The sequence below is a fragment of the Ammospiza caudacuta genome, chromosome 2 (genome assembly GCF_027887145.1).
Source record: "Ammospiza caudacuta isolate bAmmCau1 chromosome 2, bAmmCau1.pri, whole genome shotgun sequence".
Lineage (NCBI taxonomy): Eukaryota > Metazoa > Chordata > Aves > Passeriformes > Passerellidae > Ammospiza > Ammospiza caudacuta.
In genome coordinates this window covers 64577957-64591603 of record NC_080594.1, presented here as the reverse complement: position 1 = coordinate 64591603, position 13647 = coordinate 64577957, and the positions used below count along the sequence as shown (strand labels likewise).

The window sequence follows — 13647 nt, the reverse complement described above, 5'->3', positions numbered from 1 at the left end:
TGACTTTGGAGTAGTCACTGTGAAAGTACAGTTTTGCTTTGTATAAAAAATCCGTTCCATTGTCGTTTTTCGTGATGGAAAGCTTATTCTTCTTCAGTTATCCAACACAAGTATTTCTTCACAAGCTTTATGTGATAGTTTTTTCCCCCTTCTTTTGGTCACTCTCTGTGGCAGTGATGCTGCAAACAGTGTCTGTGTGCCTGTGCAAGAATTGCTGTAATCCCCATTTGTCTGTACTATGTAATACTTGGCAGCTCATTTTTTTCTTTCCTGAGTGCAGTCTGGATGTTTTCCCACTAAAAACAAATGAGCTGCAAAATTGCAGTTTTTGCCTCAGACCTTGTGAAGATGTCTGTAAGAGGGGACACTTTAATATATTATCAGAGTCAGGGTTCTATGTAGCTGTTATGAAGAAAACAGCTTTCTGCAATGAAGAATAGGTGCGCTTATGCAAATGTAGATTCTTAGAGCACTGAGAGATTACCAGTGAACATAGCTGATGTTAAAATAATGAAAAGGTAATCCCAAAATACTTTTGTTAAAAATGTATTGAATGTAACAGAGTTCTTTTGCTTAGTGTCTGAATATGCAAAATGTTTTTATTTCAAAACTCTGAAACTCATTGTTCTGTTTTAGCTTCACTGGAAGTTTTAGAGTACATGTTTATAATTCTAAATAAACAGTATTGTGCAGATATTAACCAGAATTTTTAAACCTAACTATATAATGCAAATGTTGATAAGAATAAGAAAAATGCAACACTGTTACACAGGCAGCCTTATTTTGATTGGTGTAGTGGCAGCATGAGAAAGAAGAAAATGTTGAAATTGTTTTAGAACTACAAATCATAACATACATTTTTGTAGAACAAGGTGGTTTAGACATTTTGAATTCTTCCTACATGTGTATTCTTAAGATGCATTTCTTGCTGAATTTATAATCCTCATTTGGGAGCAATTAGTATGCTTTTAATGTATTTATTCTGAATTTGCTTACTCTTCTGAATGAAATGTTCTAAATATGGAATGTGAAATACTTACTTGATTTGATAAATTAAGGTGAGTTAGGGGTTGCAGTTTGAAAGCTTTTTTCTTTGTTTTTAAGGTTCAGCTTTGTTTTTGCTAAGACTTCCATTTTAATGGAACTCTATTAACTTTTTTCATAGCAAGCAGTAAAAGAAAATATGAGGAGAAGGGAAGCAGAAGAAAAACAGAGACGTGCTAAAATAGCTAAGGAGAAGGCAGAAAAAGAAAAACTAGAGAGACAACAAAAGAAAAAACGCTTGTTAGAAATGAAAACAGGTAAGTGATGTAGAAAATACATTTGACCAAGCATTTTACTGGAAATAAATCTTCTATTTTTTCATTATCTGAATGTGCTATGAGACAAAAAAAAAAGATGAATGCTTTTTCATTGATCAAAGTTTTCAGCAAAGAGGTGTTTATATTTGGGGTTTTTTTAATGAGCTTTCCTAATCGCCTGGAGTTATAAAATAACTCAAATTGCTGCTTTTTATTTTTCCCTTGGAATATATTGAACCTTGTGTGACCACATGTAAGTTCAGTTATGCTCAAAATCCTTTATGTTACTTGAGAAAAGACATTTTCCAAATCACAAAGCCATTTTCTTTAACTAAGGTTACATACTCATTTTTGTTCTTTTATAAGACTAAGCTCTTCCTGAATTACTTGGTATTTTTCTTTGAGTATGTCAATTGTTATTTTAACAGGTCCCTACTGAAACACCTCAAAAACCCCTTCAGCCATGCATTTTAAAAGTTACTGGTGCTATATTGTCTTTTGTACCAAAAGAGATGGCAGATGCTGTGGGTTTTCTGTTACTAAAAGAGGTGTCTGATGATCCTCTATATGCCTGTATTTTATCCTAGGCTGAGCTTCTGTAGTCCTTCAGAATGATACATGACTTACTGTGTAAATTGCCATGAGCTTCTCTTTTTCTTTTCCTGAGCAGATCTTGTTAAACAGTTCTCTACCTAAAGCCTGGTTGGCACTTTGGCATAAATGATTATCTGTCTCTTCCAGTTTTCACTAATAGCCAGAGTAAGTGTGCTTAGTTTCAGAGATGTTTCAGACCAAAAGTCTTTGATTCATTTTTATAAGCCTGTCCATGTTTTGAGTTGTGAGTTCTTGTGGGAAATCAGGCAGCTGCTCTCTGGACACAGTAATTCTAAGTACAATTCAAGACCCAATCAGAAAACCACCAGTGACAATCTTTTCAACGTTCACCGAAGATAGAGGAGGCTGCAGAAGACTAGGAAGGGGTAAAAGTGGTGTCTGTCTATATTTATGTGTGGTTGGAAATGTTTCACACAACATTTCTCTCAGACATTTCTCTCAGATTTCTCTCAGTATGTATGACTGATAGTATTTTGGATGAAAAATTGATAGTCTTTTAGTCCAAGTTAAAGCTGCTCTCAAGTCCTGTTCTTCACAATGTCATGTTCAATCTTCCCAGAATACAGGTGCCAGCATTGGAGACTTATGTGTTATATACATATGTGTATGTAGGCCTCTGATTGTGAACCTTTCCACTTCAGCTGATGTGGCAGGGAACTAAGTACTTGTCCTCTACTTCTCTTTAAGGAGCTTGGGGTTTTGATATCATGCAAGTGTACAGAAAGATGTTTCTTCTCCTGTGAGTCATGGAAGGTTCAGTTTGAAATGGCTGCTCTAAACAGCAGATAGTAGAAGATGGTGTTAAGGTCACTTCAAGCTATAAATATCTTGAGCCTGATATTGAATAAATTGGCCACTGATGAGTTATAAGGTTTCTTGTGCCTTTTTGCAACATATTTTCAGGTCTACTAGAAAACTTGAATTTTGGGAGTGGGAAGGAAAGGACATGTGGTAGATTTGTTTGTCAAGGAGGACCACAACAAATGTGTGAAAAATGGGGTTGTTTGTTTTGGTTTTTAATGATGATAATTATTATTATTTTGACAGTCTTACCAAAATTATACTTACAGTATTTAATTGGAGGCATAATGAAGCTCTGATTTTTTGGAGTTACATAGCCAATGAAAAAAAAACCATTATTTTTTCCTTTTTCCCTTTTTTTTCCTAGCTATGATTTGTTCATTTAAAGGCTGTCTTCTCATTAAGAATCTGTAAATCAGTCATGTCTGATCTTCTAAAAATTTCATAACCAGGTCCTCTGTCTGTCAAAATATCAAAACACTCTTAGCTGAAGTGTGACTGTGGAGTAACTGATTTTTGCTGCCTGTTATTTCTTTATATGGTGACTAGATCACATGTTAGATTTGTAGGAACATTATTTCAAATATTGCTCGAGTAAAAATCATTGATGTAACCAAACCAGAAGTTATTTTTGGGATTTCAAAGAGGTGTATACTTGGTAGAAGAGAAAAGATGGGAGCATATATACTAAATAGTTCTTCAATGTTTTTAATGTTTTTTTTTCTCAGTGGATAGATCATAGTGTATTCTACACCTCAACTCTTTTTTTGTTTTTTTTTTGAGTAACATGGCATTTTAGCTGAAAATGATTTGATGATTAGGAATGGCTGTGAATCCCTGTACTATGTGCTACTTCATGATTTCTTAATTGTTTTTCTTAAACTTCTTTTAAATACTCTAAGAAGCAGTGTCAGCAAAAAACAATAAAAAAATAATCCAATCCCATTTTACTGGGCTGACAGTCATTAGCAGCCCTGGTTGTGCTATTATCTTACCCTTGTCACTATAATGTGTTCTTAGTACCTATCAATCACTACCTCTTCATAGTGTCCAAAATTTAATGTCAGGATAAAATCCCATGGAGTTGATACTGTAGTGTTGGTGATCATGCCTACCAATGATGTTTCTAGTTGACAAGATGAGATACTGAAATTTCAGAGGTTTTCTACAAGGGAAGCTAGAACTGAAATAGATTTTTTTCCTACTCTACCATCTCACTTTCTTTCTCTAGGCACAGTTTTGGACTTTATTTTTTATAAAATGGTTTAATTCCTAGATAGTTCAAATCCTCTTATTGATTAGCTCCCCAGGCCACAGCAATGCCTTTGATTTTCTCTTGCTTAGCTGCTGCTCCTTTTCTTGAGGTAAAAGCAATCTTTCAGTGCTTGAGGTTGTGCTTTTATTCAGTGACTGTTAATTAGTCATTAGTGACTACTTTATGATTCTAGAACTTCTCCTTCAGCCTATACTTCATGCCTTTCAAGACCGGAGGTGCCATCCAGTGCTTAAACAGGATTTTTATCATCATCTTAAGCTTGCATTGTTAACCATTGGTCTCATTTACTACACAGATATCTAACCTTCCCCAGATTCTGCTTTTTTCTTGAAGTCCTTTTCTTTGGGTTTCTTCATCTTTCATCTGCTTTTGGAAGCTATTTGAAGAGGAAGGATTGTTGCCTGTCTTGCTACCTTTGGCTGCATGAGGTGGAGGAAACTAATTTTGCATAAAAGTAATCTACATAATACTGCAAAAGTTTTTAGTTATTTGGGGTTATTTGCTGACTTTTTTCCATTAACAAAAACTTAATATTGAGTCATAGAATAATAGAATGCTAGGGGGTTGGAATGGAAAATAAACCCCCAACCCCTCTGCCATGTGCAGGGACACTTACATTGTAAAGTAATATGTAACAAAATATAAATTTTATTAAAATATACCCAGTATGTGACTTGAGTCATTAATTTGCATACAGTGTGTTAGGGCTGTATTTATACCAGTTTTGTATGAACTACAACAAAAAAAATGAAGACTACAAAGGTCATATTAATCCAAAAAAACCCCCAATCTGGATTAAAGGTAACTCCTCAGTTTTAGTTTAAACTAATTTCTCCAGGATGAAAACAATAATTTTGTTAGTAGTAATAGACATTTGTGACAAATATGAGTTCCAAGGTAGTCCTGTAATATATTGGCCTTCTCACAAACTATAATAATCTTTCTTAGCCTGTGTTGTGCCTTTGATATGCAGGTGACAACTGAGCCATCTAGATCCCAGGTATGCTCTGTCATCCATGCTTCTATATCAGGCTTCTTTTGCCATACTGTTGCACTGTATCAGTGTTGATATGGTCATTTTCTCAAATTAGATAAACACGTGCACTTTGTGATAAGTCTTCGTGAAGTTTATTTTTTTTATATATCTCAGATATACATGTATTAATATTTTATAGTTTGTGAAGTGTGTAGTATTTAATGAATATGCAGTACAGCATGTTTTAGGAAAACCTGAAAACATTTTACAGCATGTTTTAGGAAAACCTGAAACATTTTAGGTAGTCTTTACAATATATATTTTAACTTCTGCTAATAAAACCACAGATTTCTGTTATTATATGGAATAGTTTCATTTGCCCTCTTGCAAATTGTTTTTGAGATTTGGACCTGCAACAAGTGTCAGATTTACACACCTCTAAAGTGTAGTTTGCTAAAAGTCTCTATCTCTACTTTACATCTTAGCAACACCTTCATGTCCTAGTGGTCACAGCTCAAATAGCTCACTGATAAAGAGGGCTGTGAGTCTTCAGTTTACATAGTAAAAGTACCAGCTTCATATTTTCCTTTCAGCTCCATCCTAACTTGAAAAGTCAGTGGACTTCAGTAAACATTTTGACTAAGTAGTGAGTGATACTTAGCATTTTGAAATTTATGTTAATAAAATCTGTCCACTGAATATTCTCTAGACTACAAAATTATACTCATCGTGAGATACTTTACTTGCTTTTGTGAAGCCAAATCAAACTATCATACACTACTCTTCCAAAGGTAAATATCCAGTGAAAGGGGATCTTTATGTAAATGCCACTTGTCTGCATACTATTAACATTCAGATACATACTTCCTCATGCTGTTCAGATTCTTAGTAGAAGCACACCAATCAATTATTTTGATCTTATCAGAATGTAAAGAATTGTATAGCTGAGATAGTAGCAGCTAAATTTATTGCAATATAATTGAGAACTCCATCATTGTGGCATCTTCATTGTGTCTTACTTTGAATGCTATTTAAGTAACAAGCCACTATTATCAGTGGTTATTTACAAAGATTGCCCTTTTCTTGCATAAAAGCAGTGAAGTAATGCCAAAATGTAATATCTGATTTCCAATATAGCATATTAGTTTGTTCTCAGTTGTGTCATTCAGTTTCATATTTATAATCATGATCTAGTTTTAAATAAGTTTTAGTTCATTTAAACACTTATGACTTTATTTGCAGTCAATTTTGCAGCATTTATTTTTGCAGAGGTTTTATATTGTTTATCTCGTTTTGGAAAAAAACAAAACAAAACACATTCCTGTCTCACAAACTTGCTAAGAGCATTTTAGGCTTTGGTTCTTCAAATATTTACTGCTTTATTATTGTCTGCTAAGTTGAGCAATATGAATATTTTCATTAGTTCTGTAGTGTTCTGCAAAACAAAAGGACACCATGGATGCCAGTACTGATAGTTTAAAAAATAAAAGTAGTCAATGTAATTAGGTAATTAAAGTTCAGGTTCCAACAGATAAAATGCTTGCCTTTAAAATAAATTAAAAATCCCCAAAGCTATTTATATTAGTAGGTACCCTCAAAGACCCTACTTTACCTGCTTAGCTCAAGTTCATAAGGCCTCCATTTTATTAATTTGTTCTCACTAGAGTAAGAGATTCAATACTCCTCAAGAGTATTCCTTTCCTCTGAGGGGAGTGAAGGACTGCAAAAGTCATTGAAATGACATCATTAGTTTCTAACATATGTTGGCAATTTGTTTTTTCAAAATTTCTACTGGGATAATATCCTGAAAAAATACAGATTTTTGGACAATAGTATGTATATTACTAGCTTTTGGGAATTTAGGAGTATGTTTCATTCAACTAAATTAGTAAATTTAGTTGTAAAGGGGATATAAGATCTGACAATGATACATAAGAAGAAGTCCTAATATCCTGCAAGCATTTGGTGTAAGTTATTTTCTCCAGGTAGTTTCCCCTTTCGGAATTTCAAGTGCTCCACTCAAGTTGGTTCCTCCCTGGTGCTGGTAACTTTTTCCTCTTGTTCCCTGATTGCCTCCACTTATCCTCAAATTGGGCCCTCTTCACCAAGAGGATTCCTGAGGTCACTTTCTGTTATTTGAATTCATTCTTAAGAATCACTTTTATTAGGAAGCCAGTGGGAAATAACTCTTTTCCATAACTGTGAGGAGTGTAAGCTCTTCCTCTTATGTTAAATTACAGTGGCAGAAGCAGAAAGAACTCTGAGACCTTTCAGAGTTGCTTACTCAGTATTTACTCATGTTAATATTTACTGGACAGTTGGTAGAGTAGATCTAATTTTTGCATAATGTCTGTTTACAAAAAGAAAAAAGAACAAAAAGAAACTCATACATATGAGGAAGGGGATGTGAGACGTTGGCCACAAATCCACCAGAAAGGGGTTATCACTTGATACTTCCCTAAGTATGGAGGTTATTTTTCAGCTACAATTTCATTGTTTTGACAGTAAAGTATAAATCTAGGTAAATTAGCAAGAACATCCAGATGTTCCCTCAAGAATAATTGGCACATACATGCTTGAAAAAGGTTCCAGAGAATGATAAAATACAAGTATGTTTAATAAAAAAAAAAAATCTAAGATACTCAATGTGATACATCTGATGTAAAACATCTGCAGAAGCCACAGCAAAAGATGAGATACAGCAAAACCTTATCTGTTCACAGAATTTGATGTTTTTAGTGCAAAAAAAGTGAACTGATCTGAATGTATATTAATCTAATCAACAACAAATAGTCACAGCTTGTGCTCTAACAAGATGTCAAAGGTGTTAAGTCTTCTGGAACATGGAGGTTCATGCACTTATTTGCAGCCCATGGGCTCAGAATGCAGCAACTGCTGTTAGTTTGTACTATGTAGAAGCTCTAAAAGAGCAAGTTATTTAGAAGAAACAATTATTTTCCTTCTGAAAATTTTACTTAGATGTGGAATCTTTGGAGATAGCAGCTGAAAAGCATTTGTGAAACTGAGGTTTACACAAAGCCCAAGGGAAAATAAATAACAGCTGTATTTGGAAGACAGAAAAATAATTACAACAAACAGAACTGTTGAAAAAAATTAAGGGTCAATAAAGAAATGTCTGTAGATGAATATTCTCATAAGGCTTGCCATTTATGTTATAGCGGGAGAATTTCTCAACAAATGTGAAAACAATGCTGCAAACTTAAAATGGCATTACCATGAAAAACAATTACAATCTCTGGAGACATCTTTGAGATTAAGAGCTCTAACAGCTCTAATGTTTGTACAGATAGTAGGTTTTGATTTAAGTAGGCATTTCCTAATCCAAATACTGCCTCACATCTCCTCTGTAAGGAAGTAGACATCAGAGTCCTCTGGAGTCTCACTCCTGCTATATGATGCTTTTATTCTTTCTGGTTTTTTTCTGTATCATAAAAAGTTTCTTTTCTCAAGTTGCAGAGGAAGGGAGGAATAAATATCCTTACCAAAGCGTTGGAGGATATGCTTTATTTTTACTTTCCTCAGTTCAAGGTTGTAAAAGAGCCAAGAACCTGCTCTGTAATTGTTGGAAAGTTAGCTGATGAGAAGGTCATGTCTCTGACTCTTCCTTCAAACTGAGTCTGCTGCTGCTTCTATTACTATGTTGTTTGCTAGGACGCTTATCTTCACTCAGCAATACCTCAGTGGTTGTACAGAAGTACAGCCTTGTTACTGCATACCAAAATATTCTTGCTCTGAAGCTTGCTGACAAAAGTGACTTGATTTCTCTGGCAGCTTCTCCCTCTTGAAGACTACTAAAATCAAATACAAAGTCTTTGAATCATGAACAGCTGGAGACCAAGAGACCATTCTATAAATGTAATTATATATTTTTCCTGTCCTTTGTATAAATGTTTGCTATTGGCTACTAGTGCACAAAGGATGCAGGGGTAGGTGGGCTGTTGATCTGATTTTTCTGGGTATTCTTAGGCATTTACACCTACCCAACCCAAGACCAAAGGGTCTTTCCCACCCAAAGCTGCTCAGAAATTTTCCTTAGAGTAAGCTCAGTCATTCAGTCCAGTCTGAACTTTATCACTACACCCATGAAAAAATATTTAACCTGAAATTTTTCTTGAGCCCCTTATCTCTGTAGCACAACTTTCAGTATGAGCAATCAATGTGTATATTTTCGAATTGATTGCCTGTTAATAAATTTAAATGGAAACAGTACTGGTCTCAATAAGCTTCTTCAGAGGCACACAGTAACCAAGAAATAAGATGTTCACACATACTTACACAGGTGTATTATGTCCAGCTCCATATATTCTTTTAAGAAGCTGTGTTCAATAATAATGCTCCTATAGTTGTTCTTCCTGCTTTCTAAATGAAATTGTAATAGATTCATCTTAATAATAGATGTTTGTATTTTTTTCCTCCTGTGAAACAAAACTAGTGAAAATACCTGTTTCTGGCTAATCTGGAAAGCAGATTGGTTGTATTCTTGTCAGTGTCATTGGAGTTGTCATGTGTAAGGAAAATGGGAAACTCCTTAATAGTAAAACATGTTGACTGACTTCTTCATCTGTAATCAATAGAATCAACAGTTCTTGCTATTAGCTGTCCTTTCAAATCATAGCTGTAGATAATACGAGTGCTTAAGTCTGATCTGTTTTGGTTATAAGTGGTTAGATAAAACTAAAAGAAACTTAACATTGTTCTCAATTTAGCAGCTTTTTTCCCCACTGAAAGGCACAACATCCATAGCAAATAGGAAAGGGCTATGAAAAGATTGAGACTTTTAAATGGCTATTAAAAACATTAGCAGGTAATGCAATATAAAATGCATTTCTAGACTATCCTGTATTGTTGAGTTGGTGAAAGAGTAGGTGTGTATGCAGAATTCAGTGGACTTAGTGAAAAGGCAACCTCTTTGTAATCAGTTTGTGCTCATTGCCTACTGTCCTTTCTGGGCATCTCTAAGACGAGTGATGCAGTCCCCTTTACACCCCACACTGTTCCCCACAGGTGTTTATATATACTAAGATCCCTCTGAGCCCCCTCCTTTCAGGCTGAGCAGCCCTAGCTCTCTCAGTGTGTTCTCATATGAGAGATGCTCTAACCTCTTTAGCATATTTGTGGCCCTTGACTTTGCTTGGATATGTCTGTCTCCCTTGTACAGGGGTGCCAGAGCTGGGCTCTGCACTGCAGATGTGTCTCACCAGTGCTGAGAAGAGGGGAGGATGCCCTCTTGTGACCTGCTGGCAATGCTTTTCTTTGGTCATCTTTGCCACAGAGCCACAATACCTATGATCAGTATGTTGTCCACCAGAGTCCCCAATTATTTTTTTTAAAGATGCTTTCCAGCTAGTTAGCCCCTCATCAGTGCTCCTGGATGAGGATTCACCTCATCACATGCAGGTCTTTTGTTGGAGTTCCTTAGGATGCTTATGTGTCGAGCTGTTCAAGGTTCTTCTGAATGGGTCAGCCCTTATTTTGAATTTTGCACAATATGCAAACTTGATCAGACTGCACTCTATTCCATCATTCACGTCATGAACAAAGATATAATAAATATTATCCCCAGTATCAAGTCCTGGAGTACACAATTTCAAAGGCTTAGCTTTCTGTTAATTCTTTTATAAGTCCAGTTTACCTAGATGTCTTTCAGAAACACTTGCTTTGAGAGTCATTCTACTGTATCTGGCACCAATATAAATAAAACTGGATAATCTCTGTGGAAAACTCAGTGTGAGTTTACAGTGGTTTTTTTCTGTTGTCATAGAAAGAAGGGACTTAGAGACTCACAATGAACATCAGAAATGTTTTATTAACATTTTTATTAAAATGTTCAATATTAAGATGATTTCACTCTCAGTCCTATTATTTAAATGAGAAATTGTAATCCAGCTGAGATGCAAGAATTGGTACCTTACACCACTGAATTATTTTTGTATGTCATAAAGAGCCACCTCTTACCACAGCTTACCTTTTGGTTTGTCATATGAGCAATCTCAAATTAAATTTGTGTTAAGTATCAACTTTAATTACAACAGCTGATTTGAAAGGGACAGCTGTCTTTCAGACTTCATGAAGAGTGGAGTTCATTTTGAATTTAACTTGTTTTAAGCTCTCTGGAGCTTGGAGCCCTGTTTGTTATTATGATTAGAGTCAAATGTATCTATTTCTAAATCATAAAAGCACTCTAGGACAGCTCAACAATGGGCCAGTTTATCAAGAGCAAACAAGATGGCAGGAAACCCACTCTTCTCAGCTCAATTTATGGAATAGGTGCATCAGTCATTAGGAGAAATCATACTTTTTTAGATTATACTTGCCAAGGGCTCTGAAGCACTATCAAAGGCTTTCTACTTTGTGTTGGGCATAAGTAAGAAATGTAACTCTTCTGATACTGTACTGCAGTGTTGATTTGGAATGTGAGGTATGTGTGTGCATGTGTTTTGCTTTTGGAAGGGCTGTTATGTGTCCTTCGCCTGAAGTCACTGCAAATAATGATACTTTTCTTAAGTTTCATTTAATACTTCTAAATGTAAAAGGAGCTGTCCTTTCAGCCAGTCCATTCAAGGCACACTTGGCACCTGTTTCTGCTTTTAACTGTACACTGGAAATTTTCTTTTTCTTACTGTATTGTAACAAGGTTCTTCCAAAATTTTATCAGTGTCAAAGGAACCCCTGTGTTCTGGGTCATGGCTGTAGTTTGTGCACTGTTATTGAAAGTCAGACTGATAGCCATGTATTCTTTAAGTCACCTGTCAATGAAGATTACCTGGTTGCTGCTATGGCTTTACCAGAAAAAAATTAAAGCCTTATAAAAAGTTACCAGAAAAAATTTAAAGCCTTATAAAAAGTTCGAGTTGAAGTCTACATATCCCATGCATTTTCTTGACAAAGTTGTTCTTATCATCCACCCACAGATCCTTTATAAAATTGTATCTGAATTTCATTGGAATGAAGGCTCAGAGTTTAGGTAGTCATTTTTAAATGACAACCAAAATGTTTCAATGTTTACATTGAAACATTAAGTTTGCTTTATATGTTTATGTTTACAATGTAAAAGCCTTCAAAAAGTCTTCTACCCTGATCATATACACGGCTGAAAAATCTAGAAATTGTTCACATCAGCACTATGAATACTGCACAGAATCTGGCTGCCTTACACACTGAGAATGAAAAGATGGACCTCATATCCAAAACATTAGAGCCCACTGCTGCACTGATGGCTTCAATTATTTTTCTCCCTGGGATCTGCTGTTCTGCTTCCTGGAGCCTAAGTCATTCAAAATAATGCATGCCTAAAGCTTTCCTCTTGTGATTTTGTTCAGAGAATGTTACTTCAAATTATGAATAAGGCCTTTAGTCAGCTGAGCAATGCTTTGTAGCCTGCATTAATCAAAATCAGTCCTTAACTTGTAAAAGCAAATATAAAGGACTTCTCATGATGTCTTTAAAGTAAAGATATAACAATAATAAAATTAAGAGATATAACTTTCTTTTTTCCTTCCTTGTGCAAATAGTCTGGAAACATCTTAGCTGTCACTGTCCCAAGCCTGGCAATCATTTGCCTCTGAAATTTTTGTATGTAAATCCACAAGACAGGAGGGAGCTAAACCTTGAAGTAGGCTGTGAAGGGCTTGCATTTTAGTCAGTCAAAAACTGGGTGAAGTATGTCTAACTTGAATTATGTCCTGAGCTGAAGAGAAAGGAAGAAACCAGTGTGTATTCTAGCAAACAAGAGTAAAAAATCATCAATTCTGGTATTTGCTGAATTGAGAGGATTTAATTCTTAAGATGAGGAAAACAAATCCAATGCCCTCAGCGCTCCAAGTTTGTTGTTGATATATACGAAGGTTTGAGTGCTGCCAGGAAGTTATGTCAAAGATGAAACGAAGATAATTAAACTCAGCTAACCAGCTGACTTCAGGAGTGGCCCTTGAGGTGTTTTGCATCCTTTTCCTTCTGTAACAGGTATGGAATCTGTAAGGTTTCTTTTTAATGTAAGTATTTGTCCAAGTTGTGTGGTTTTACTTTCACACGAAACTTAGTGTTTAGCTTAAGGAGCTGGTCCTTTTCATTACCTGCAGTATAACAAAAAGCTGCACATAGTTGCAATGCCATAAATAAAGACAGGTGGAAGATGATAGTCAAGATTCCTGTAGCTAAATCTCATAAGTGTACAGCTTGAGTAAGCAACATCAACAGTAACCATGCTAAAGAATCCATGGTTTGCTTTTCTGAAACTTCTTGGTATTTTCCTCTGTGAGAAGAGTAGCTGAATAAAGCTTTGATTCTGTGAAAAAGGAAACAGGCATGTTATTATGTTTTCTCCTGGTAAAATGAACTTTTGGAGTCCTGGTGTTCTGTGGTTTGTTTTATATTGGACAGGTCCAGGGAACTGTAAAAATAAAGCATTTTTCATCCAAAATAAGATTGTTACAATACTCTTTTTTTAAAACCACATTGTTAATGGTATTTGTGATTCTATCATGTCAGTGGACTACTGCTTCTGGGATTATGGTATATATAATTTGTTCTTTATAAGTACATGAAATGCAGGTGTCACTACTAACTGCAGTATCTGTTGCTATCATTATAAGACATTATAGGTGCACATGTAAAGCTAATGATACTCACTGCACTAGAAGAGCAGGGTCTTTAATATT

General features: G+C 35.3%; 1 protein-coding gene across 1 annotated transcript in view; it reads left to right on the top strand.

Annotated features, from left to right (window-relative positions):
• DIAPH3 (diaphanous related formin 3) overlaps positions 1–13647 on the top strand; it is a 201764-nt gene that overhangs the window by 128680 nt on the left and 59437 nt on the right. Inside the window, exon 24 of the mRNA XM_058822083.1 lies at positions 1166–1301. Coding sequence (XP_058678066.1) covers positions 1166–1301 — 136 coding nt within the window. The remainder of the gene's footprint in view (positions 1–1165; positions 1302–13647) is intronic.